Source organism: Meleagris gallopavo, chromosome 4, assembly GCF_000146605.3.
Source record: "Meleagris gallopavo isolate NT-WF06-2002-E0010 breed Aviagen turkey brand Nicholas breeding stock chromosome 4, Turkey_5.1, whole genome shotgun sequence".
In the NCBI taxonomy this organism is placed as follows: Eukaryota; Metazoa; Chordata; class Aves; order Galliformes; family Phasianidae; genus Meleagris; species Meleagris gallopavo.
The window spans coordinates 17,945,748-17,973,132 of record NC_015014.2 but is presented as its reverse complement, the minus strand read 5'-3'; the positions used below and the strand labels follow the sequence as shown (position 1 = coordinate 17,973,132).

Genomic DNA, 27,385 nt, shown 5'->3' with positions numbered 1-27,385 from the left:
CATCATCCTATTCATATCACAGCAGGTATTGCTTGTAATTATTAACCCTATTTGTTATAAGAGATGCATGCCTGGTGAAAAACAGTGAGAAGCAAACAATTTAACTGATAATAAAATTAGCTGTTCACAGAAAGTCAATATGCTAATTCTCTAAACTGTGTCCATCAGCTTCTGTTAGCATTTCTTAGACTCCTTGTTCCCCAGAGGAACTGCTTTTGCAGGGTTGAATCCTAAAGAACACAGTTTCCCAGTAGGAGAGATCCTCGTCATGTATTTTTTTTTTTCAACCTTTGCTTTCACACAGGTCTGTTCAACCTCATAAATGCACTGTGATAAATAGGCATTTGATCATGTAATTAACTACAGAACAAGGAATGAACTGAAGCATTGGCAACTGGGTATGATACGGAAGCTGTCATTTTTAGTAAGTGTTCGAATGCTTGTTCAATAGCACATCTTTTTATCTCCAGTATTAGCAGGTGGTTACATTCGATGGATTTGTTCAAACTAAAGGTAGCCATCAACTTTTACATATCCTTCCTTCTAACGCATCAGTTGGCTTATGTTTAAATTTTGGTTTTAAATGCTGGCAGATATTATATTAAATCAAACAGTTTTCTTCACATTCATTTTTAAAAACAGAATATGAAAAGCAAACTCAGTGTTTACTTTCTTTACCTCACTGTCACTTTCCAAGAAAATATCATCTTCTGCTCTTGTAGTGGAAAAATTAAGATGTTTTAAGGTAATAGCATTAAAAGATTTTTACTTTACTTGGCTTTTTTCTGTTTTGGACTAAAACATCCCACAAAGCCAGAACAGATTCATGACAGAAGTCAGAATAAGGTAAATGGATTAACAGTCACTTTGAGTTACTTACATTTCCAGAATAAAGAAAGCACATACACATAGGAGTATTGTCTGCAGCCTAACAGTGGAAGAAAAAAAAAAAATAAAAATAATCAAGTGGTTTGTGAATATTCTTTCCGATAAGGAATGGGGAAAGCCTTCAAGTGCTCACATGCATGTATTCGGGGATGATAGTTTTAAAGACAGAAATACATTCCGAATCCTCAAGGATAATTCAAGAGAATAGAAAGAATCAAGTAGGAGATGGAAAACCAGGAAGCTATTTCAATAGCTATTTAAGCACGCTGCAAGAAATGGAATGAAAGTTATTCTGCAGAAATACTAAAAACCTAGAAAATACAGTGGAGAAACCACAATACTAGCTAAATGTTGAAGGATTTAATGTTGACTAATCAGACTAATGGTTTGAACCATAATGGTCCTTCTTAGGTTCTGGTCAGCCTGCCTTTTTTTTGAAAGTCAAAAACAGTCTGGGATATACAAGTGGGCTGCAAACTAAATTCCTTTTACAGCTTTTGTCCAAGTGCGAAATGCTGAGCCAAATCATGAACTCTGCATACAGGAACACAGCAGCTCTGCTGATCCCAAGGAACACATAGGGAACATGACATCTTGAGGATGCCAAGCTGTTATGTACTCTCACTGTAGTAGTGAGTAGAAAATAAGTCATGACTATCCTTATACTCAGTAGGAGTTGCAAGATAAACTTCAGTCACCTGTGCTTAGATTGCCATTAATCTCTACATAAGGCACCAAGGAAATGTATTCAGAGTGCTCCATGCCAGACTGATGGGGCCCTGGGCAGCCTGATCCCCCCACAACAGGGGGCTGGAACTGGGTGGGTTTTAAGGTCCCTTCCAAACTAAGCCATTCTGTGATTCTATGAATAATAATAAGAATAAACTAGGAAGTAAACACTACTAAAAGTAAATTCCCTGGAAAAAATAAACCTTCCAGCTCCTGGAAACAAGAGGAGTTTTGCCAGATGTGGGAACACAAAGAGGCTGTCAAGCATTGCACTCAGCTGCAGCTATGTCTTTGTCTTTAATGAGTACTTACTTACTCTGTCTGGAGTACAGGCACTTGTGAACTCCTGCTGATGGTAGGTGAAGCTAATCTACCAGCTTCTGCTGGCTCCAGGTATTGGAGGGAGCCATCAAGCCCCTGTTCTGACAGGCAGTAGCAAGAATTAATTGATGTGCTGATTAGACACCTAATTTAGCTGCTTCTGACGCTGAATTTAGCTTAATCATAATTAATTCCAGTCCTTCCAGCAAAATACACATGGTATTCTATGGAGGATGGCCTGGAAATCTGAGACACAGCAGTGTGATAACAACAGCACTGCAGACAAGCAGCAGCAAAGGCACTCTCCCATCTGACTAGATCTTTGAGTATGTTCAAAAATAACAGTGCAGTTGGGCTAAACCACTGGAAATGTGGGATGACATGCTTAAACACAACCTTTGTTTGCCCTTGTGCAGATTATGGGTCATGCCTAAAAGCATGTTCTCACAGGATTAGGTAAATTGTCTTTTATTGAAACATACTGTAGTATGAATTGGGGGGTGCTGAGGGAAGTTTAACAAAGGTACACTGCCTTTCAAGATCCCAAATAACTATTGATATCTGCTATCCCACAGCAAATTATATATTTCTCAACAAGTTAGACCGCTGCTCTTTCTTTATCTTCCTTCTGTTATCTTTAATAGCCATGGTTTTTTTCGGATTTTTGAAAAAAAAAGAAAATTGTGCCATACTTGATGGATGTTTCTCACCTCCTGCTTTAGTGCTGGCACATTAATCTAATACCTGTCCTTGCCTACAAAACTCACACTTAGCTCAAGAGCTTTTGAAATGAGAGTGTGCTGAATATGCTGGTCCTCATCTGATCCAGGCTGCTCCCCTTCCAGCCTGCACAGCTGTAGGTTCTGAGCCTCTTAAATATAGGTACCACACAGAATGGGAAAAGTTAACTGTTTGGATAGCCATCATCTTTTCTGCAATCTTTCTCTGGCACTTACTTGCTCTGCACTGAGCAACACAAAAGCAGCCACAGATTGGTACCTCTTTGAACAAACTGTCTGGTTTCCACCCAAAAATCAAAGAGCATCTCATAGCAACATCCAACTGTTGTTGTACATCTGAGAGCAGTCTTTAAACTAGACCATTCAAAAAAACTGCTTCTAGAGAACATCCTTAAGTTGATGAGCAACATGGAAAATCATGTGTATGTCAGTATGACATACCCAGATACCTCTGCTTTCTGTGTCACAACCTGCCTAATGGGATTACTGACTGAGAATCTGTGGTTAAGAAATAGCATTAGTTGCATATTCCTAGCCAGATCTTATATTCTTAAACCATCCCTATGGACTGGATGGTACAAAAAGCATTACGTTGGGAGTAGAAGCTAGACTAACTCCATTTAAAATGGATTTTTGGCAAATATTGTAAGAAATATGGTTGTCTTTATACTCCACAGTGGTGCATGCACTCTGCATTTTTCATGTGCAGACAGAGAGATTGGGCCTATCCAGCACCTGACTGGGGAAAACAGATTTCTGCTCCAACTATATATATGTATTGTGCATTTCTCTTAGCTCTCTTGTGCTCTCCTTGTATAGTTAATACCCAAGGAAGATTTTTTTTAACCTCATATTCGTAGCCATCCGCTAAAAAGTATACTAGCAAGGAGAGAAATTTAGATCACACACCATGAAATTAAGAGCCATGCTTTGTGATTTGAACAGGTCCCCAGTGGTACCCTTCCCGTGTTGGCCTGCAACTGGAACGCAGTAAGTATTCATACAGATGTTAAACATATTACTAAGCCTTTGGCAAGTTTGCCCAAGAACTTGCATTCATCACGATGATAGTGCCACCTCTTATACCCTAAAAACGTGAATGTTCAGACAAAAACTATCAAGAGTCATCAGTGACCAAGAGGCTGTGTAACATTGACTTTCCCATTAGTCTTGGGAGACAGAATTAAAAGTAATCTATGAAACGTGTCTCTCTAATGGTCTAGATAGCATCAAAACAATTCCTGTGCATTGCCACCCAGCGTCATGTCAGTCTCATTCTTTTGAGAAAAAGAGGGAAGAGAAGCTCTCATAGAAATACTATAAGCTGATAACCAGGAAAATAAGCATCAAGTCACCAAAATGAAATGGAAAACAAACAGTGCTTTTTACATTTGAGGCATAGTCAGTAGAGTTCAGCACAAAGAAAAGGGTTCAACTATATGACCATTAGCAGGGCAGCCTATGCATTATGCTAAGCCACTGAACAGATGAGATGTCTGCAGTTTGTGCCATTTTCTCTTCCCTTTCTGTCATTCCAGATGGGCCCTATTTGAAGGATTCTGTTAACATTCAAAGCCTTGCAGCATCCTCCATCATTACACTATATTTTACAGACCTGGGTCAGCAGGTCAGTTGGACCACAGTAAGTACGGCCTTGCAAAAATCAGCATGACACGTCTTAATGTACAATGTCTTGCAGAATCAAATTGCTCAGCTTCCTTAGCCTGTCCTTCCCTACGTCAAATAGTATAATTACTTTACCACAGTCTGAATAGAATTAAATTGATATTAAACCAAATTATCAACATGCTAACTCTAACATTCAATTAAAGATTAGAAAAACGGACATACCAATATTGCCCAAGGGAAAAAAAAAAACAATTTAAATTTTTTTAGCTTATCTAGGGTTTATATGCCTGTGTAGGACCTGTTGCCAAGTACATTCATTTGCTTCAAGGCTCCTGTGGAGGTTATTAAAAAACAAAATACGGATTTCTGGTAATCCTCTTACTAAAGCAGGAGAATTATTGCATGGAACCATCTTATTCTTTGCTTACCCAAAGAACTGTTATGAGAGAGTAGCAAGGCCAAGGATCTCCGGCAGAATATGCTCAGTAGTGTTATGACTTTAAGTGGTTTGCAGATGATAGCACTTTTTTCCTCTTACTATGGTTTAGTAAGTATTACTACAAGTCACTTAAAAGAAATCGACGTGCTCCTTATCAGTTAACCAGTACACTTAAGGTGGATGTCACTGCTAGAATAGCTCCTGACTTTGAGAAGAGCGAGCTTCTGAATCAGTGCTATGATATCACATATCTATCTGTCCTGCTGAAGGTCACATATGTTTCTCATTCACCAGGTTAGCACATTGCTCCCAGTGCTCAATCTCTGAGGTTTTCACCCCCAAGAATAAGAACATGACCTATATTTATCTTTCCCAGCTTGAAGAGAGGACTGAAATCCCCAAGTGGTGACAATCAGTTTATGAAGTGGAATTGGAGTAGATTATACTCCGAGACCCCTACTCATTTTTAGGTAGAGATATGTGCATTTACCAAGGCTGAGGCTGATTTCCATGGGCCACACTGATGAATGCTAGCTGAGATCCTGTATCCCCCAAAACCATCCCACCTCTGCTGCAGCCTTTTGAAGTACCCCTTTCGGAATATCAACTATGCAATTTCCTTGCAGAGCAAGAAGTGCGAGTAGTGTGGTCTCGCACTAGTAGTGAGTAATGCAAGTAGTGAGGTAGTAGCGAGACTAAGAAATCTGCACAAACCTTATTTATTCTCTCCTTTCCTGATGGTTTATGTAGCAGTAGACAGTAACATAACTACAGCTTAATACTGCATTATAAATAGAGCAGTTATGACTACGCACCGATACTGCAAGCAGTGGCATTTTTTTAATGATTTGATGTGTGTGTGTGCAAAAAGTTGACTGTGGCTTTTTGAATACTCATCCTACTCTGTTCTGTTCCACATTTTAAATTGTCTTCATTCATCAGGAGATATCTTCTTCCTAGCCATGCCATTTAGTTTAAATACCGGAGAGATTTTATATTATAGGTAGTTTACAGCAATAGAGAAAGAGTTCATAAAAGACTGTATTTTAACAGCAGCAATTAAGAATGTATTTGTACACAGGACGTATAGTTTTACTGCTCTTATTACTATGCTTAGAGCTTCCATTCAAACCCCCTTGCTGTTCCATCAGATTTATGCACACAGGGACGGGTTTGATTTAAAAGGCTGACATTTAAATAAACAAGGCATAGAATAAAAATACTTCTTCCTCATCAGCAAAAGGATAGCTGAAGTACAAAGGGCCACATTCAGGTCCACAGTTTAAAAATAGACACAGAAACATATGGAGATGTGCTGTTGCTCCAAGGGATGATGCATCAGGCATGGTTCTGGCTACGGAAAACTAAGCACAGCAATGGATCTTCTGGGGCTTCTCATATCACTGGAGATCACACATGGGGCGATCACTTGAGAATCAAGGACACCAAGTCCCTAAGTCATATAATCAGGGAATGGTTTGGGTTGGAAGGGACCTCAAAGATCATCTGGTTGCAATCCCTCTGCTACTGACAGGGCTGCCCCCCATCACGTCAGGCTGCCCAGGGCCCTATCCAACCCAGCCTCAAACACCTCCAAGAATGGAGCATCCACAACCTCCCCGGGCAGCCTGTGCCAGAGCCTCAGCACTCCCTCAGTAAAAAATTCCCCCTGACATGCTTTCTTTTTTGTAAGACAAACATTAGCTGAAGCACACACTTCTCTTCTGTACATTATCAATTCCCTTATTCCACCTGGCAGGTATACCTGAAATGTGCTACCCAATGCTGCAAAGACACAAACAAAAGCTGAGTTTGCAGTTTGTATGTCTCCTACAGAGACCGTACTCCCACAGGTGCTGGAAATTCCCACCACTGGAGTGATAAGCTTTTGTTTTAAGTTTGTCCTATTTGGGGTCTAAGCATGTTTGACAGAGACCTCTTTTTCTATATTGCAGTGCAGCACGTGTGTAAAGTTAACAAATGCACAGTTGGAAAGAGTATCATAGTGAGATGGAAAAGGAACAAACAGAAAGCATGCTCACCTGTATTCAAAGATTTAGGCTCACAATGAAAAACTCCACAAAGAAGGGATCTCCAGAAAAGATCCTCCCTTAGTGGCAGTCAGCCCTTAAATGGGGTCTAGGAGGGGCGGAGCCAGGTTCTACCCCTTCTGGTTGCACAGCTGAATTACCTTCACCTGTGCTCCCAATGCTGATCCAGTCCTTGCCTCAGGTGATCCATCAGTGGTTCAGGCCATGACTCAGCAGTTCCCATACAATGTGACTTCTGGAAACATTATTGACATTTTACTGCTAGAAATACATGCTACTGCCTTTGTCAAAAAGAAGAAAAAAAACCAACATTCTTCCTGCTGAAACTAAGGCTCGTGCTAAAGCTTTCCTTATTTGAGCAGCAATTGCAGTTTCTGATTTATCAGCTTCTGTTTTTTAGTTGCTGCCTGGGCTGGCTACCAGAAGGATTGAAATAGAACTGAGAAAACAGCACAGAACTGTGAAAAATATATTTCACCTCCAAGTCTGTGAATTTTGTAAGAAAGATTAACCCTGAAACACAGTACTTCAGTAAATATTTTTTGTAACTGAGTTAAAATTAAGGATTGCTTAAATACTTTGACCCCTGGGAGCCTTAAAATACTGAGGCTGGCAGCAGAACTGCTCCATTTGCTTAGACTGTAGCTAAGTTTGTACTATTTTTCCTCTATGTTTGCACAGCACCCCTCTTGTATACACACTATAAACCCTCCTTATATGATTGATTCCACACAGCTCTGTGGTACCCACAAATAATCAAGAAAAAAAAAAAAATTATTCTGAGTTTACTACTTCAATAAATTTGTTTAAGTAAACCATAATGATGCTATGATGGTTGGACTCAATGACTTTGGTGGTCTTTTCCAACTGTAATGATTCTATGATAAAGCTGGCTGAAAAAAAAATGGAACCGTATTTAGGAGGTTTAGGATTTTATATATATAAAATATACACTTTTTTTTTTTCCCCTGGAATAATTTCAATATTTTTTTCTATGCAAAAAGAATCTGCTAAACTTAGAAATGTAGAAACTAACACCTAAGCCTGAGAGGTCTGGGGAAATTGGAGGAGTGGAAGGTCTGGGACTCCCAGCAAACATGGATCAATGAGAAGAAGATAAATGAAAGAAAACTTGAAAGATCATTGGTTAGGAAAGAATCTGAGCTCAAGTTAGGAGAAACAGCTGAGGCTGTACAGGATGGATAGGTGGAGAATGTATTTCTTACCGGACACTTAATAGACCTTGCAAATTTTTTGGCCAATTCAAATACAGCTGTGGGACAGGATCCTCCCATCTGAGTAACCCTTCCATAGAACTGTGAGTGCCAAAGAAACAGAACAAGTGGGTCCATGCAAATCTGTTGGCAGCTTAAGAATGGCTACAGCACAGATTGCCAAGGAGAAAGAACTTCCCAAACCTTTTCTGATTGCTTAACCTCTTGGATCAATAGAGAATTTAATCATAGAAAATCTCCAGGAAAAAAAAAGTCACTATTTCTTCTACAGCTACGTTTCCTACCATAATTATTTGTAATACAAATACAGTACAGCTAGCAGTCTTTGCCTGGTAGAGCTTTCTGCTTAAATGCAAGATGCCGTGCATAGTGAGCATTGCTCTACCTTGGTACAGCTGGCCAAGTCTTGGACTGCTTGGAGTCAAATTGTGGGAACTTGCACAACACTGTAACTTTTCACAAAGGCAAACTGCCCACACAAGATTGTTTTTATTTTTCATTTAATTAAGTCTAATAGCTTTCAACCTCCAGGGTTATCGAGAGAGAGCAGCTTGCATTTGCATTTCTTGCCTTTTATTACATATTTTCTTTGTGCTTTTCCTTGGGCCATATATTTGTGGCTTTATGTTACTGCCCAGTGGCAGCACTAAATGAACTGATAAAGGAAAAGGAGACCTTTGCCTAGATGATGCAACTGGTCGATTGGGATTACTCAGATGCTGTTTCTAATATGGCAAACACTATTGCAATTCTATCTTCTGGTCTCGGCAACAAATGCCACCAGCTTGTGATGAACCATGCCAGGACATCCGTTCTTCAGCCACCAAAGTGAGTTGAGAGCTACTAGGAAAACTAATTGTAAGATAGGCAAATGCTTATTTGAGCAAAACAAAGGCTGCATAACCCATAGTTAGGTGTTTACACTAATACTCTTGAGTTTTTACTGCTTAACGTGCAAAGAGAAGGTGGAGGGAATTCGTTAAACATAAAAAGAGCAAGCTGGTTTTTTTTTGCTGTTATACACAGCTTGATGCTTACACCAATTCTGCTGCTAAAGGAGCCAGAGGCGACTCCGTGTATAAGTGTAGCCCCTGTCCGGTGTGTAATCAGAGAAACAAGGGACACCTGCAGTTTGTCAGTCTTCACACAAAGTTGTGAGAAGCTTTAGTCCCTCTAAAATGTGCTAAGTCTGTCAAAATTATTTTGTATGGAGAAGTTTTGTCCAACCCTGCACTGTGGGTGGGGCGAGCACAAAGAGGAGTGACCCATAGTTTGAGAGAGTGAGGTTCTTTGCCTACCTTGTGTGATGACCTTGACTGAATTTCTCTGTATCTCATGTTCCATCTCCGTGCCAAGAAAATAATAGTATTTCCCTCTTTTACAAAGCGCTTTGAGGCTTCTGGATGAAAAGAGCTGTGGAAGAGCTAGTTGAGGTTATTAGTAGCAGCAAGGTGTTTATAAGCACCATTTCATTCAGATGTCTACATAGCAGATGATGAATACAAATTTTAGGGCAGATTTTAGTGCAGACAGCTTGGACTTGGAAGAAAAGATGGGAGGAAGCAGTGATTTCCTCAGCCTTTTCCCTTGCAGGAAGCACAGGCTCAGGTAGCAGAGCCATCTATCACTGTTTACTCTCCAGCTCCCGAGTCAGCTGCAATTTGCCTATAAAACCCTACAGCAAATCCATTCCTATTCTCTGGTATTTGCAATAAGTATTGCAATGCAGCCTTAAATACTCGTAAATACTGAGTCGCTGTGAAATCTGCCCAGACGAGGGAAGCTTTAGGTGTCTCTGTGTGCACTGTTCAAGTTTCGTAGAATGGATCAGCCAGTTCCGTGAAAACTGGACCAAAAATCACTAAATATTGAAGAAGCCTTTAAGGATTTTACTACCTGATTTTACTGCTGCTGAGGATTTTTGCAGACATGAAAATACAACAAATTTTAAAAGGCAAAGATTGAAAGATGAAGTTAAAATGATGCCATTATCATCCCCAGGTAACTATATGTCCATTAATGAGACACCACAGCATACAAAGTAGAAATAATGAAGTTTCTTAATGATTATTAGCTCAAGAATACATGACACTGAAATTGTACAATGAGTCTAAGGGAGTTAGATGCTAAGTTTAATGTGATTTGGGAACTTGGGGATATTGGACTGTCTTTTTCTCTCTGGTTTCTCAGAAATCCCAGCTGCCTTCTGAACACATGCACAAAGCAACAGTCTTTGTAGTACCAGCAGATCCTCCCCCTTATGCACACATAATGTCTCAGTCTGACCCAGGCTCAAACCTGTGACCAATGCCTTTGTCTCACATTTATTGAGAAACTATGCTCCATCTGTTTGATAATTTATGTCCTGCAGCTGTTTTTCCATCCAAGTTGCCCAGGACATGCTTAAGCTTTTTCGTCTACCTCTTGCTGTGCTAAGAGCTTCATGCAGTGGCCCAAAGTCCTTGTTGTGCTTCAGGGATTGCCTTCACACCACAGACATCACTTCCCCTGCTTGAAACAAGCTGCCGTGTTGGCAGTGGACAAGAAACTATCACCACCAGCACCAATAAACTGGGAAACTGCCCCTACATGAGATGGAACAAGTTATGGGAATGGAACAGCATGGCAAAGGTTGTATGGCCTTTTCTCAGATCCACTCTGCAGCCTGTCATACATGAGATAATGTAAGACTATGCCAAAAGGCAACATGATACAAGCTTTGGTGCATTGTGCAGGATTACAGAAAGGGCAAGTCGTAAACATTACAGAAAGGAATTAGCTGATGCCTTCATCTGAAGATTGCTAATCCATGGGCTGTTTGTTTGTGAAGGTTCTCTTGCACATTATTCAGGCTTTTTCCACTCCATTCCCTCTATTTATAGTTTCCTTTTGTTCTTTCCTGCCTTTTCCCAAACCGTACACAATATGCTATTAACTCACATCAGAAATCCTTCCACCCCCTGCAGTCATCCTGTTGGGACAGTGTCAGACATTACGCCAGCTGTGCCCACCAGCCAGGAAATTCATCTCTCATTCCCTCTGCACTACAGAGAACAAAACCCTTTAAACACCTCCTTTTACCTCTATCGTATTCATCTCTCCCTCTATATACCCTCTGCCTCACAAAGTGTGGGATTATAACTCCTGACCTGGTCGTTACTTAGTTTAGCAAGGTGTTATGGGCACGATAACCTGAACAAAGGATTAAAAAAGAGATGGGCCTTTGGAAACTCTAGGGAAGGAGGTAGTACCATTCTGCTCAAGCAGAATCCATCGCTGTTTGGCAATTATTTTCCCAATTCTCCCATCATCTCTTGAATGATGGAAATGGACATGAGCAGATTGGAAACTTCTCTATTAGCCTAACTACAGGACATAATGCCAGACACTTGAAAAGATAGGAGAAGGATAAGAGAAATGGACAACATGCGTGATATGAAATAAGAAACATAGAGTGTACAGATGTGGAAAAAAAAGGGACAGTTTCTTCAGGGAGTTAATGAATTGAATTCTTTTGAGCTATGAACATTGTAATAGAGATATAGCACTCCTTCAGAAAAAGACCTTTGTGTTTATTACGGACCACCATGTCTGGCTGCACCTAATAATCTAGGCAGGCCCACAGGATGGTAAAGAAAAAGTAATTTTCTTCTGAATATTGGCTGTTTCAGCATTTCTGCAGAAGATAAATATTCACTGAAGATCAATAGTAAAAGGATGGTGCTTGTCTTTGATTGTCAGTGGTTAGAACTGATTGCATTTTGGTGTTAATTCAAGACTACTTTCCCTTCCACTTGCTTGAACTTGTAGTATTGGTAGCAGAGTTTCTCTGGAACTCACTTTTCACTTTCAGTGAATTTAAAATCAATGGGATAGAGAAGGAGAGCAGAAGTTGCAGATGGGAGATGGAGCAGAGGGAAACAGAGTGGAACTCATCCAACATGTCGAAAAAAAAAAAGGAACCTCATCTTCTAAAAAGTGAACGCTAATAATCTCAACTATGTTCTAGCAATATGATGCAGTCATGAAAAGGCAAATACAGCTCTGCTGGTCAGACAATACCTACTTTGATTGCAAATCTCACAGCTGATCCTAGACCTCGTGTCTCCACCTGGGCGATTAATGTGTTGGATCCATCAATGCCTATATTTTATGTATTAGGTTTTAACAGCAGAGGCAGATTCCTACAGTATTTGTAGAATACTTAGTGCAGTGAGTCCCTAAATTGTCGGGAATAGACCAGTGCAACTGTTAATAAGATGAAAATCCAATAATCCCGTAGCTGTGGTGTGTTCTGCAATGATGTGGGCTCCCAGACTAGCCTTGATGAAATGTTTCCATGCTCAAAGGCACACATGCGTTACTGCTCTTGGGATTACGCAGTCTAAACATAGCACAGAAGTCACAGTATCCTGTGGAAAAAAGAATTCGACATTTCTCCTCTAGAGAATGTTCAACTCTCTTACTTTTGGAGACAGTCCAGCTATTAAAGGCCAACATTTCCAAAGCTTCCCCCTGTAGTAGGGGAAAATAAAACAATGCTGGGGATCCCAAAGCAACAAAACTATTTGCAGAATATTTCAGATGAGAATATTTTCTTTCAAATCTCTTAAGAAGAGAGATAAGAGAAACAGTGCACTGAGGGTCAGAGTGCCTGCCAAATTCTATTTTTGAGAAGGTTAGTCTAAATTGAGTGTTGCTCCCTTAAGCCATAGGTATTCACCTGTTACAGTTCTACAGCAGCACAAGTAGCTCCCCTAGCCTGTTAGTTAAACATCTTTACCCCTTAAGCAATACGATGCACTTGAGTTATGATTTGTCAGTTACCGGCCCTCATAAACACGTAGGATTCTGTAATCCATGCAGGTTGCTTCTGTGGATGCCTGCACAGGGAAGCTTTGAACATCACTGAACAGAGGTTCCAAGCATCATACATCAGGCAGATTGGCTTCACTCTTCCACCCACCACCAAATATTGAGCCATGATCTCTCACTTCCAGAGGACTCTGCAAGCAACCGAGATTCAGAGCTACATTTCCTTCTCTCATACACTGTTGGCTGTAAACTGATGTATCATGTAACCAAAAAAAAAAACCCTCCAAAAAACCCAAAAAAACCTCCCCCCCAAAAAAACAACAACAAAAAACCACCAGCAAAACACAACTTGCCTTCAGTTTCTGAGCCTTCATTTGCAGTGGTATTTACATTCAAAATTGGCATTTGATGGCACAGCCAAGAGTATAAAGATAACTGTGATTTTCACCATCTTCCACAAAATCTTTGTGACTGGGTTAATATTCTGCACAGAAATCTCACTCATTTGCTAGATGGATTTTACTCCTTTGCTAAAGAGACAGGAAAAAATACCTAGATGTTGTTTATGTCCTCAAAATTAAGCTGAAATAACATTTGAAGGATGAATGGGTGTTGTGGATAGGATCTTTCTTTTTCTCATGCCTTTATTGGTGAAATTTCCCACTCTGATCCAGCTATTTTATTTTTCATTCCTAGTTTTTTCTAACAGAATATACCGGGCCTCTACTAATATACCTGCTCTTTTACATTCGTCTCTCAACTATTTATGATCAAGTGGAAACTACGAAGAACTTCCGCCACCCAGTGGTGCAGTAAGTGACACTCGTGAATCATGTCCTGGGGACAGAGAGCTGGAGGGGTGGATGGTGGCTGGGTATCCAGGACGGGGTGGGAGGCAGCACTCCTTCTCAGCTAGACTGGTTCCAGAGTTCAGAGTTGCAGATTGTTCTCTTCAAGCCTGACTAAAAATAGAGTTACAGTTGCAATGGTCACTGCATCTGCTTGCAATGGGAGATGTAGTATATGCCCCTAATTGTTCGCACTCTAGACACACAGCCTGAACAGGAGGTTAAATAATAATCACAGGGTAGTAGACCCAAAGCCACACTTGACAGAGAGAAGAAGATAAAACTTCAGGTATTCTACCCCTCAGTCTTTTCCCAGTGCCCTCCTACTTGAAGCTGGGTAGTGCCAGCATACAGCACAGCTCTCACCCAGGTAAGAATAAGGAGTTTGAAGAGGTTTGCTTGCCAATAGCCAGGTCATGAACAACTGAGAAACTCAAGAGAAGCACCACAGGAATTCAGAACTATTAATCTGTTTTTTGAAACTAAGCTCTTCAAAGCATAGTTGTTCTTCAGGGTCACGCAATACATCTGTGAGTTCTGAGAGTTTTAAGAAATAAAACATTCAAGTGACAAACACAAGTGAGAGCTCAGCCAGTATTACAGAAGAGTGAAAAGTGCATACTGTATCTACCTGTACAGGAAAAAAAAAAAGGAGCATAAATACAGAAGCAGAAATCTGGCACCTTTGCTTCTCTCCATCACTGTAATGGTAAAGAAAAACAAAACAGCTCAGGTATGATACAGTAGTTGCTGACCACAAGGAAATGGGTTGATGGTTGGACTAGATCATCTAGTGGTCTTTCCAATCTTAATGATTCTATGATTCCATTCTATCAAATGTGGCCTGGTTAGTCTGCTAGAATCGAAAAGAAATGAAGAGATGACAGTCAACCAGTATAAACTTTGAGGATCTCAGACAGTTCCAAGCATTTTGCAGGATTCTAGAAGAGATCTGCTTGATGAGGGAGATCAAGAACTGCTACAGATGAGAAAGTGGCAAGCAGTAAAGCATGGTAGCTGCCAAGAAGGCTCCAGGCTCTGCACCACGGTGGGAATTCTCACACTAAGGAATGCAGTTGAGTTTGATTCTCCTCATTCTGGGGGCATTAGTGGGAGGGAGGGTAAAAGGTGGTCAAGGAAAACCAAGAACGCTGGAATAGAAAGGGTACACAGGAAGCCTGAAGAAATAATGCAGCTTTCCTCTAGCATTCTTTTTCTATACTGTAATTGCAGGATTGAGGGAGCTGGTATACAGCAGAGAAACACACTGAGTGATGCTGCCATTCACAGATGGAGAAACAGAGGCTTGGAGAGAAGCTAAGGAACTTAGTGGGAATGAGAATACAGAATAGCTGAATTCCAAGCCAAAGCCTTCCTTCTTTTGCTCATTTACTTAGAAGAGATAGTTTTCAGTAGCTCGGAACAGACAAATTTCAGAAAAAGTTCAACCAGGCAGGAGGTATTCAGAATCATTGAAGTGACTGCTCCTTAATGGATGCACGTTTGAGGTCCACATCTTAAGCCAAATTAATTTTAAAATTCCCAGCAAAGCTGGAAGTTTGCTCTGGCCTTTGGTTAAGTAGTTAATCATTTGAAATTTTCTTAGCTCAAATCTCTCTGGTTTAATTACTTTGAAATTGTTTAATCTTTGACTTTGGATACCATACAAGATGCATAAAAGTATTTGGGATTTCACATGCAGAAAACCACTTTTCATTTATGTTTTATAATTGGTTTGCACTGAGACAGACTCTGGTAGTACGGTAAATGTAACTAAGATAAAATACCACAAGAAATCACTCTTGACATTTGTTTTTGAAGCTCAGTCTCTAAGAGCTTCAACTCATTCTCTGAAGCAAATCAGCAGCACCTGATATTGCTTCATAATCTTCCTCAAAAGAGAATCAGTATAATAATTTCTACAACAATTACTTCAGTTCTTTGTAACAGGGAACAAAAAACTCATCAGAATGGATTAACTTTGCAACAAAATCTCATTTTGTGTCCGTAAGGAAATGAAATACAAACTACTGCCATGCAGCTTGTCAAGTTGGCAAAGGACAAGGAAACCATTCAGAAGCTATTCAGAATGTTTTTAAATGTCAGACACATCCTGCAGGAACATTAAGGTAGCCTTAAAACATGGGAGACTTCTTTTGGAAAAGCACGGCAGATGTCTGCTTGTATACACAGCTGTCCTGCTTTAATGTCCTGTCAGGGCGATGCATCACACTGAGAGCTCGAGGAGCTCTTTTTAATTCAAGGCTAGTAAAAAGAAGCTGTTCCTATGCAAAATGAAGGCAACTTTGTATAGTACTGAAAAATTATTCCATTAATCTTTGATTCCAGATGCTTCAATTAAGACAAAATCTTAAATCTCACGATTTCACTGTTTAAGAATATTAGTCCTTAACTCTTTTTGTGTCATTAAACTGTGAAATAATAAAAATCAATCTTTCATTTACCTTCATTTCCTTTATTTCTTCTTTTTTTTTTTTCTTCCAGCTTGGCTTGCTTCTGCCATTGTTTGCACTACGTCAGACATCTTCTGGAGACGTTATTTGTTCACAAGTTTTCTGGAGAGCACACTCCTCTGAAAAATATGATAAAGGTGACTGTGTATCTCATTTTGTGTAAGAGAGAATATCCTCACATTGAGGCAACCTTGGAAGAAGATAGGAAAATAAAAATAGTTTATTTTCTAGCTCAATAAATAATGATTAGTCAAAATATAAAAATAGCAAAAAATCTCAGGGCCTTGTCCCCAGGAACATGAACTGAAATCAATGTCCGTTTTAGCTACTGCATGTCAGTGTCCACTTTGATTCATCCACCCAAGGGGCTGGTTGTCATGTCAGGATATTTTCAGATTGAATGCTATTTTATTATGAGATACGGTGCTGCAACAATGAACAATGCTGACAGTATCACACTCCACTTCCTTGGTGCAATATAAATACAGAGTAAGAGACAGCCTTTGCATTAGGAAGTTAAAATGAAGTTACAAATAAATTATAAATATATCCCTTATTCTATAAATGGAAGCACCAGGAAAGAAGATATCAAGCTGCCTAAAGTCTTCTGTCTCCTGAACTGCAGCCATGTATCATTATCTCACAGGCTCTCCTTCCTTTTATTTCACGTATTCAAAACTCATTTTGCATCACCCCATTTCCCCATGCGGAAAGAGCCTTCCTTGAAAGTTCTGCAATACATAGAGCATTTCAGTGAAGGTGATAAACATACGGCCAGGATAGGCGACTTGACTCAGAAAAGTGCTAATGAGAATCCCAGCCATGAATGCTGTGATGCAATACAAAAAAACAATAAAGAGGTATATAAGCTAGAGCACCTACATGGCTTTGGAGCCAGTGCTGCTTCTAAAGTGATTCATGCATGTGGGAATTAAAGACCCACAGTAACTTATTCCCATGTGTCTGTGATTAATGCACTTTCTACAAAAGGCATAGAAAAATTATAAAGAGAAGGCCTGCTCCCATACTTTGGGATGGAGCTGTAGCCAGCCCCAGCTCACTGCTCTCCCTGAGATGGTACAGTGTGGACACATAGAAAAGCTTTATCCAGTCTCCATGATTGTCTCAGTTGGTGGGCTGGTGAGTATGGACTTCTCCCTTGTAGAAAGGATGAGAGATGTGACCCTTAAAAAGGACAGGAACACAATCAGATTATCTCTGCTGAGGCCTTCCCAAGCCTTTGGTCACCAGGCAAAGTTGGGGTGCTGCTTTTTCACAAGTCGATGTAGCAGAGCTGAATCCACGCTGGTAGATGACATGTAGCTCAAAGGCACTGCACACCTTTTTTCAGCAGGGTTAAAATTGGTTTATTTGATTTTGCTCTTTATTATCTCAGCTGGTTTAGTGTTCTGTTTGGCTAGATCTATCTTGCCTGGAAATGCTAAGTTTATGGTATTGTCACAGCTCAACTCTTTTAACCAGCCCTAGGCTTTTAATAGTTCTACTCAGAGAAATATGCCCTTCAGTGCAAGAATCAAATAAGGAGAAGAAAACAAATGTCAGTTCCTACAACAGGGATGAAAAACATTCAACAGGCACTGAAAAATTTACACAGTGCATCCTTTTTTTTAATTTATTTTTAGTGGCTTCATAACATCTTAGAAGATCTATATTCTGTATATTCTCAAGAAGCAGCTGCAAAGCCTTTCAGTAGTCATTTGGGTTTTGTACATAGTAGAATTTATAGTTACAGTTCATACGTGTTTATCACCCTTTCTAACAACAAAAATATATATATATATGTTTTTTGTCCATTCCAGGGCTGTGTCTTTTACTGGGGATTCACTTCTTGGATTGCATATTACATCAACCATCCCCGATATACGCCACCGTGTATGTATAAGCAGAGCACAAAACTGACCTTGGTTTTAAGAAGTTTTTGGTGAGCAACCTCAAATCCTACAAAATCAGTAGATGTTCTGGCCCCAGATCCTTTCAAAATAGAACATAAATTCTATTTTAATTTGCTGTGGTTCATTAGAAGATATTTGAATTTGGTGTGGCTTTAACAGTAATGATGCAAACAAGGCTGAAGGTTTCCAAGACATGTTTTTACCTGCCGGGACCATCAGTTCAGTAGGTGCAGCTTGAAGCCAGACACCAGGTTTATACCTTTAATGTCTAATTGTTTGCCACTTCTTTAAAACAACACTGATAGGTAAATATGGTCAATGCTGGATCACCACCTCTTTGGCATGTATTAGTAAAAAAAAAAGGATAAGGATTGTTCTGGATGCTGGAGATGGTGACCTCTACAGCCATATCCACAGATGGTCATATTGGGGACAGATAAATAAAGGCAAGGAGGAGCTGTACACTAAACCAGGCTGACAAAGGGCCTATGAAGAACATCTGTTTAGCAGCTACATGCTCAGCTGCTGCTAAGTGCTACCTGTTCTGGGAAGAATTTTTAGGATATGCCCTTGACAACATAGAGAAGTTGTGTACCAGTCAGAGAAAAAGGGTTCTCAAACGTAAAGGCTTGAGGAATCTTGTTCAGTGGAGTGAGAGACATGCACATGTTTTGTGGCCTTCAGTCGTGACCACAGTTTGTAGGAAAATTGTAATCTTTGGAGACGAACACCCTACAGTACTGCTAATGGAGATAGAAGGCTGGGTACAGGAAGTCATATGGACAGAACTGCTATTTCCAGCCTGTTTCTTCCATTGACGTTCACTTTTTTCCTTCTCATACCTTTCCAAGGAATATAACAACACCAACTGCTTTAACAAAGCAATTGAATGTAGGAAGCTGGCAAATATTAGAAAAAGTTAGGTGAAAATTACCTTGGGATCAGTGGTGAAGAGACTGGCATTTCTGGAGTGACTATACTATTTGCATTGTCTTCATATTGTGTGATAATATCCACTCTTTATGCAGACTCTGTCAGGAAAGACGTATTTCTGCTTCTCAGCACTAGATTAATTTCACCCATAGCAAACCATGTGCATACTGTAAAATTCAATTTATAATTTCATTCTATTTTCTAGCATTTGGCCACAGACAAGTTTCTCTTGCTGCCCTTGCTTTTCTGGTAAGTGTAAAGTAAAACTTTTATAAATTATTCTGCAATAGGAAGAACTCGTGGTTTAGCAAAATGCAGTAATGCTGCTATGCATGTCTATTTATACAGGTCCACTTCTGCAGTCCTGTGTCATTTGACTGGAATTAGTTATATTAAGGATATTAAGGTTTCTGGGCCAGCAAGTCTCCTAGTATTATTTGCCTTAATGTAATGCATTGTATGTGAGAGCAGTGAGAAATATGTCAGAGTCATAATCATGCAAAACACTAATATTTAGACAGATTGGAACTTGAAGGCTCTAAAACAGAAGAAGCTATCCTAAGCAGAGTTAGAAGTAGTAATGCATACCCTGAAAGATTTAATCATCCCTCCCAGAATGGGTGAAGCCAAGGAGAGTGCAGGAGATGAAGGATTTTTTGGCAGCATTTGTTTTTCAGCAGTTTTGAGCTTGCCTTTGTGTATAATTAGCTATAATTAGATAAACCCCTTTTCAGGTGTTGCGTTTATATTTTTCAGCAGATTGGAAGGAGATCATAGAATCATTAGGATTGGATAAGACCACTAAGATCATCTAATCCAACTGTCAGCCCACCACCACTGTGCCCACTAACTATGTCCTTCAGATAAGGGTACTTCCTGGTATTTGGGCAGCTTTCCATTTTGGGCAGAAATGCTGGCTGTGAGCATTTTGGTCTCATGAAAACAGAGTGATGCCATGAGCAGTCAGGGTGGCTTTAGAAGACTGATGTCCTTGGAGGTCTTCGTAAGAAATAATTCACCTGATTCATTTATGAGAAAACTTTTCTAAGATGCCCGCATTCAACACAAATTGAAAGAAATTGCCTCTTGAGAGAATTAAATGCCTGTAAATTAGATGGTGAGGGGGAGAAGTTCAGTATGTTCTTCATGTGAAATAAAAGAAAATGCATAGCTTCAACCACAGATCACTCAGAGTGCAGCACTTGCTGAACATGATGTTTCAATGAACCTATTGTCCTGAGACAGAGGCTGAGTAAGAAATTCTCACGTGTATATTCTCTTCTGTCCTCTACTGGCATTGTAGTTGGAAATAGGCTGAGTATTAACTACCCGAACAAGCGTAGGTAACTGAAGCATTCAGCCTCTTTAAAAATCAGCTGCAGATCAATTTACAGAAATAAAACAGCAAGAGGACACAGTAATGCATCTTTGTCCTTCAGGCAAACACTGTTCAGAGATGCATTCAAACAACCCCTTATTAAAATTTGAATGCTTTCCTAAATCAGAACCCTTAAAGACCACAGTTCTGGCAGTACTTGTCTGGGGTTTGGCCATGCAGTCCTCAGCTTTTCCTGCGCAAATAAGGTATAGCAAAGACGTACAAGATGCTCTGAGGAAGGAGTCTGCACACCCAAACAGCTGGCGCTGTGCAGCTGCTGCAATAATCCCACATTATTATAGGGTCAGGCGGCTGTGGTGGGTAGCGGTGTACCTGAAGCCTTCCCAAGTTCAGGGATTACTTGAAGCCAAGCAAACTGACTATTCAGTGCTACCAGTAAAACTAACTTATAACAGAATCTCTGCTCACAAAAAGCCATTCTTTTCTATTGAAACTTCTACGGAAAAGTGTATGCTGAAGCCCGGAGAAGAGCCTGGTTGAGGGTGTTTGATATAAAATAGGGCCATCCCCTTCAGATCTGCAGCAGCAACTGTCTGTTGTCTGAATTCTTACAGCTCTTTTGAGAAATTCACAGCCATGGAAACACAAACTTTCGCTTTCAGACTTCGTGCTGGCAGATTCCCCAGCAGTTTAAAACAGCAATATACAAAAGAAAGTGATTTGAAGCTGTTTTCACAGGATTCTAAAACTTATGAATAAAATGTTTGAAAGATTTATTTTTCCTCTTTTAAGGCCTTTAATACATGTCTTTAGTACATATCCTGATTTAAGTGCATACATCTGCAGCTGCTGTAAACAACAGTACAGAGTAATTGGAAGAGTGTCAGCAGGCTCTTCTGAAGGATTCTCCTATTTAGAGAAATTACTCAAAGCTGGGATGGTTATCTCACAAGGTTGTAAAGATAGGAAATGTTATGTAGACTTCAACAGTCCAACATTATAAAGATGGCAAGGCTTCTTTCAGCAGTTCTTCATTGCCCCACATTTAACATTTCTGAGACACTAAGGACTAGCTGACATTTAAGCAGTTCTTGACATCGAGCATTACCAGCCACATTTCTCAACAAGGACATAAGACCTACTTATGAGCAGAATCCAGCTGTAGAGTCAGGTAAGACAATAGGAATCCCTACAGAAATGCCCTTTGGTTTTTAAACTTTTAATTGACTATGGAATTAGTAGGTGTTATCTGTAGAGCATGAATCTGTTTTGCTGTACAGTAACTGGTGGTAGAACCCAAAGGAATGGCATGGAGATGCACTGGGAGGGGATTGGGTTGGGTGTAAGGAAAAGTTTCTTCTCCAGAGGGCAGTGGGCATGGCACTGAGCTGCCAGAACTCAAGAAGCATTTGGACAACACTCTCATAGCATCTGATTTTGGGTACCGTGTGGAGCCGGGGGTAGGACATAATGGTCCCTCTGTGTCCTTTCCAACTCTGGATATTCTGTGATTCTGTAATGTCAGTATGAATTCTTTAAACTTTGAAACCTTTTTCTTTGAAGTAATAATAAACAATTATGTTCCCAGCTCATAATCAGAAATACCTAATGCTGTGGATAGAATTATAACTTCTGATACAACATCTTATCTCAGAATTTCCTTTTCTGCCAGTTTAACGTTCTATATCTGGTGTTTATGACAGATGATAGCCAGTTAGCTGTAAATGAAAAAAAAAATCACACAAAAGGACTGCAGGGTTAGACCCATGACTACCTATTCATGCAGAATAACAGCTTTGCTAATAGAAGATCTGGTTTAAACTTTCCAAACAAAAAACACAGAAATATCTCTGCCAAAGGGGGGAAGAATTTTCTTCAGCAATGCTATCTACAATTTTCTTTCCGATAAGGGCATCTTTCGATATAAAATGAAATTACACTGTCATCACTGAAATGCATAGAATGCATTTCCCATGGGGTGGGTGCAGAAGTCCTTCTGGGGTACACATCTTTGTTGGAAGAAGCCCTGAGCAGTCTGAGGTTGTGGTTGGCAAACCGGCCCACAATAGAGGGTTGGAGCTGGATGGGCTTTAAGGTCCCTTCAAACTCAGGCCATTCTACAGTTCTATGATTCTATAGTTCTGGAGGCAAAGACTAAGTGTGGAGTGGAGATTCTGGTTATGCTCTGTAACACAGCCATCATTTTTGGCTGAACTGAAAATATGTTTTTAATGTCTTGCAGATGTGTGAAGCTGGAAATCACTTTATCAACGTAGCATTAGCTCACCAAAATCATTCAGGTCTGTTTTATATTTGTCTATTAAAGACTGAAGTGTGCTTAACCTATCCGTCTTCTACTGATATACAGTAATTTATGTATATACAAGCACAGAATAGAGAAAGATTAAGTAGGTGCCTTGCCATCAGTGCAATGTGTTCAAAATAAATGTGGTGACAAGGAAACATTAGCAACACTGTTGTTGTTCCAAAACTTGTAGCTAATTTATCTTAGTTATAAAACCTACAATTTAAATATGTATTTAAGCATGGAATTTCTCTAAAGCATCCTATTAACTGGCAACAGAGAATTTCATTTGAAATCAGTTTCAGAAGTTTAAAAACTATATTGCGGACTTTCTATAGATATAACCATCTCATGCACAGATACATATACAGATAAGTACAAATACACAAAGAGAAACCCACATGTGGGCATGTAAGTGTGCACGTGCAGGCTCTTAAACACTGCTACAAGCATGGGTTTTTCATGATCTTTTGTACCTTGAGAATAAAAAGCATATAGACCAGATAGATATACTGCATATACTGGAAAATAAAATATATTTTCAGATAATAACAGTGTAATTACTCACAACAGCATTCTTTTCAAGAAAATACCTCACCATGGTACAGATCAACTTCATACACTGAAGTCTAAAGCAGTTTAAAAGAACCAAAAGCAAAATATTCTTATTTGATTTTAGCATTCTCAGTGTCTAAAGGCATTAAAAATAGCGCTGTTGCCAGAACTCAAAAGTGAAACACACTGTGTATAAGCATAATTGTTGGTGTACAGAGCCTTGCTCTTAGTCCTGGAGTTGTTTTCCTGTTCTACTCAAGGATGAAGGATGAGCATGCAAGAGGGGACAGGTTCATGTTCCTGAGTCAGGCTGAATAAGACAGCCACGTCGTTTATATCCCAGAAGAGTGCCCTTAGGCCTCTCCTTCCGGCTACTCCGCGTTAAACTACTTGTTTCTCTCTTTCTCTGAACAAAGGTTTTATCCTTTGGACATGCTAAACCTTTCCTGTAAAAACCAACACATGGCTCACTAAACAGTGCTCTCACTGGGAAAAATGGAGCTTTTTCTGTCTCAAATATTTCACACCATTTTCTGACTATAGTTGTACTTTGGAAATGCCAGCCAAAGTGATGCCTGTTACACAGGCAAATTATTAGAAGGCCATATTCTCCTCCCTGTAATAAAACCATGTTTGTTTTTTCTTGCTTTTTCCCCCCTCTCTTTTGTAAAGGAAACAAAGCCTGTTTTCCAAGTCCAACCTACAACCCCTTCACGTGGCTCTTCTTGCTGGTATCCTGTCCCAACTATACTTATGAGGTACATAACTTTCTCCTACCTATTTGCAAAGGGTGGGCTGTTATATTGAATAACACTGTGTTTCAGCACATCTGCCACTCTCCATCCATTTCCCTGTACACCAACCATTCTGTTCTCTGTTTCAGTCTCCTTGTTCCCACAAATGCTTCTCCACCAGATCTCTTTCCTCATGCCACTGTCATGACTACGTATATATTCACCTCCACTCCAGACTCCCCACAGATCAAACAGTTAACCACCCACCCCTTCACCCTCATCCAGCCCACTGGGCCATCCCTTTCCAGCCATTTTTCCTCTCCCCTGTGGAGTGCAAGTGTCAGGGTCTTTTTCCAGGGGAAGCTCTTAGGGAAGCGGTCACTTCCAAAAGCTTTCCCTTTTGCTTTATTTAAATATACAATTAACAGTGTCTTTTCCTCTGCAACAGGTTGGGTCTTGGATTAGTTTCACGGTAATGACACAAACCCTGCCAGGTAGGTTTGAAACAGAACAAAGACAGCTTCAAAACTATTTGCGGAGATGATTTCTGTAAATCTAAAATGTGTCACAAACTTACATCATGTGAAATATTGCCATCAAATCTCCCTCGTGACATGACTGTATGGACCTTCAAAGTGCTCCCCTCGGAAAGCTTTGGGGAGCATGAGCACTACTGAAATACCCCATGAGCTTCCCTTGATCAAAACATGCTCTCTGCTTTTTATGAAGTACTGTTATTTCTTCAGTTTTCACAGGGAAAAACCTTGAAATTTAATTAAAAAAAAAATTGTAATTTCATTTACAGTCAAACATTTTTAATATAGGGAACATTCGTTTCACTTAAACCTGAAATGATACTTCTAATAGGGACAGGAAAACAGACATACTTAGTAGTTCCAATGACTAAAGATGCACACAAGTTGTTAACATTTCTCCATTTGCTTATATCAAACAACCAGCTCATAACAACAACCTGATTAGCAGCATCTGCAAATCTTGCTCAGTATTTTCCTGCATCCTTAGAGACCTAAATACCTATACAAATATGGTCCCTGGACTGAGCTTTCCAGAACATTCACTTTTTAATTCTCTCTCCATTTCAAAATAGAAACCAATAAAAGTTACTCACAGAAGTAGCCCCACTTTGCTTACAAGTGAAAAAAAAGAGGAATTTCAGAAGCAGATTAAATTCTGTTCTGACAAAATAAAGAGATAATGAAGTTTTGTTTGAAAAGATAAAAATATTTGTGCTGCACGTCCAGGCGTGGAAATTACCTGAAAATGTAGGGATGCTGCAGGGGCAGAAAGTAGCCAAGTGCAGAAGAAACTGCAGACTGTTTTGTAAACCCTCATATACTCACAGAAGCAAACACTAAAAGAAAACAATCCTTTCTTTTTTCTTTTTCTATTAGTCGGCATTTTTGCTTTCCTGATGGTCATCCAGATGTCTCTCTGGGCCCAAAAGAAACACAAGCTGTACCTGAAGAAATTTTATCCAGAGGTGCGCAGAAAAGCAGCCATGATTCCTATCGTCTTCTGAGCTCTTGGTGAAAGCTGAAGCCTAAGTGTATACAGTTCAACAGCTAACTCAGAGTAAATGAGCCATTTAATTCACCAACCGAAGTGTATCTGAGGAAGCACTACTGGATACCTTTTTCAGAGAATTAGCAGATTAAAAAGCTTCTAATTAAGTGGAAAAAAACCAAACCAAACCAAACCAAGCCTCTCTTCAATTCCTGATTCCTGCTAAAAGATATTTAATTAGATTTTTGCATGGAGCTAATTGGGAAAGGATGAGAAAATTTTTTATATTCAGTTTTAGGCTAGTACTTATCTGGTTTAAATGGGCATGGAGGTTGTTAAAATTAATGAAATACATACACCTCATCTGCTTGATTTTAAGTTTTGGTGTTAGATGTTGACCAGATTCTCAGATTTTTGCATCAGAAGTTGTTTCCCAGCCTCATTTCTATTAAATTGCACAGAAACAGCCTGTTCTGCCTTAAATCCTCTAAAGCATCACAACAAAGAATGATTGCTATACTGCTAAAACAGTTTAGTTTTACAAAGCTTTTCCTTCTTTCTTTTTTTTAATTGAATCCAAGAGCAAGTTGTTCAATGCAAATTGGCTTCAAATGGTCACTGCAGGGAAGTCTGGTTCTCTTTCATTTTCAGGCAGGTGGATCAGCCCCATAGTCTTAGGGGGGGACAGTTTGTGAGGTGCTACCAGAATGACTCAAGATACAAGAAGCACAGTTAGCTTAGGCCAAATAAGCACCTCCAGGAGCTGTTTACCTCCGTGCATTATTTGTTGGTCATTCAATATGTGAGGATGGGAGAGAAGGGTGTCAGCTCCTGTAGCAAATGACTGAAGTTTTAAAATCAGGTAAAGAGCAAAGACTAGGTATAAACAAATGATGATACACTATAGCAGACTGAAAAAATACGCGTGGCTGATATTTTGGGATGTGGTCTTGAATTGCTAAAACTACTTTAAATTGTGTCAAGCTGCTTCATGAATAGCAATAAATCCAACTTTGTGCACATTCATGGATCTTTCTGTGTTACTCTGTCTCCTGGGATTTTCAGGGAAAGTTCTGATCACAGATAACTTATCTTTCTACATTCACCTAATCTCAGTAATCTCAGCCACAAGCATCATTCACCTTCTGAACCAAAACCATTGTCCTCACACAAACATTTTCTTGAGAAAATTTGTCTGGACTGCTAATTATCTGGGAAAAAAAGATTCCTTCTTGAGCTCTAAATATGCTGATATTTCTTGTACTATTGGAGGAAGTAAATGGTTAACTGCAAATACTTCTGGCAGTATTTTCTATTCAGTGCAGACCTAATTTTCTCAGATTTAATATGACCCATCACATGAAACCCAGTTACCCCTCACTTTGGCAACTTTATATGAAGTTAGTTTACAGGCATTGCTTAGGATGTTACCATCACAGCACGCTGCATGCACTGGTATACATGAGAAAATCATCATTTTGCAATCTTGCTTCTCTGTGGGGCCTTGAAGTTTACTAATTGCAACAAAAATCCAATCTTTTCCTTTTGAAGTAGGTCCCTGATTCCATTATCCTTAGCTTTTGCACCTGGAAGGTTGTTGGACTGCATGGCAGTGAACCTCATCTTTCCCCATGTCTAATTCCAAGACTTCCAAGCCGAGGTAGCCTAAAGTTGGGCCTTCAGTGTCACAGGCTTTTTTTCCTGCTTTTGTGGCCTGCTTTTGGTATGAAAAGCCAATGTGGAAAAGAGCAGGCACCAACTCAGGCTCTGTGGTGGTGCAAGAAAACCCTGTGATGGGGAAGTGATGTGGCAGATGCTCCTGTACACAGCCTGGCAGCCTGCATGTGGATGCCCCGTTTGAAAGAGCTCTTAAGACCCAGCCACATGCTTGTCTTATAAGGCAGTTACCACAT

General features: G+C 39.8%; 1 protein-coding gene across 1 annotated transcript; it reads left to right on the top strand.

Moving 5' to 3' along the window:
- The first annotated feature begins 379 nt into the window (after positions 1 to 379).
- Positions 380 to 26,498, top strand: TECRL (trans-2,3-enoyl-CoA reductase like). The gene is made up of 11 exons (XM_031553050.1): positions 380 to 424; positions 3,624 to 3,668; positions 4,217 to 4,305; positions 13,544 to 13,659; positions 16,201 to 16,306; positions 17,990 to 18,062; positions 19,221 to 19,264; positions 22,597 to 22,654; positions 23,887 to 23,972; positions 24,397 to 24,442; positions 25,361 to 26,498. The coding sequence occupies exons 5-11, from the start codon at positions 16,298 to 16,300 to the stop codon at positions 25,486 to 25,488; spliced, it is 444 nt and encodes a 147-aa protein (XP_031408910.1). The 5' UTR covers positions 380 to 424; positions 3,624 to 3,668; positions 4,217 to 4,305; positions 13,544 to 13,659; positions 16,201 to 16,297; the 3' UTR covers positions 25,489 to 26,498.
- Positions 26,499 to 27,385: the final 887 nt, after the last annotated feature.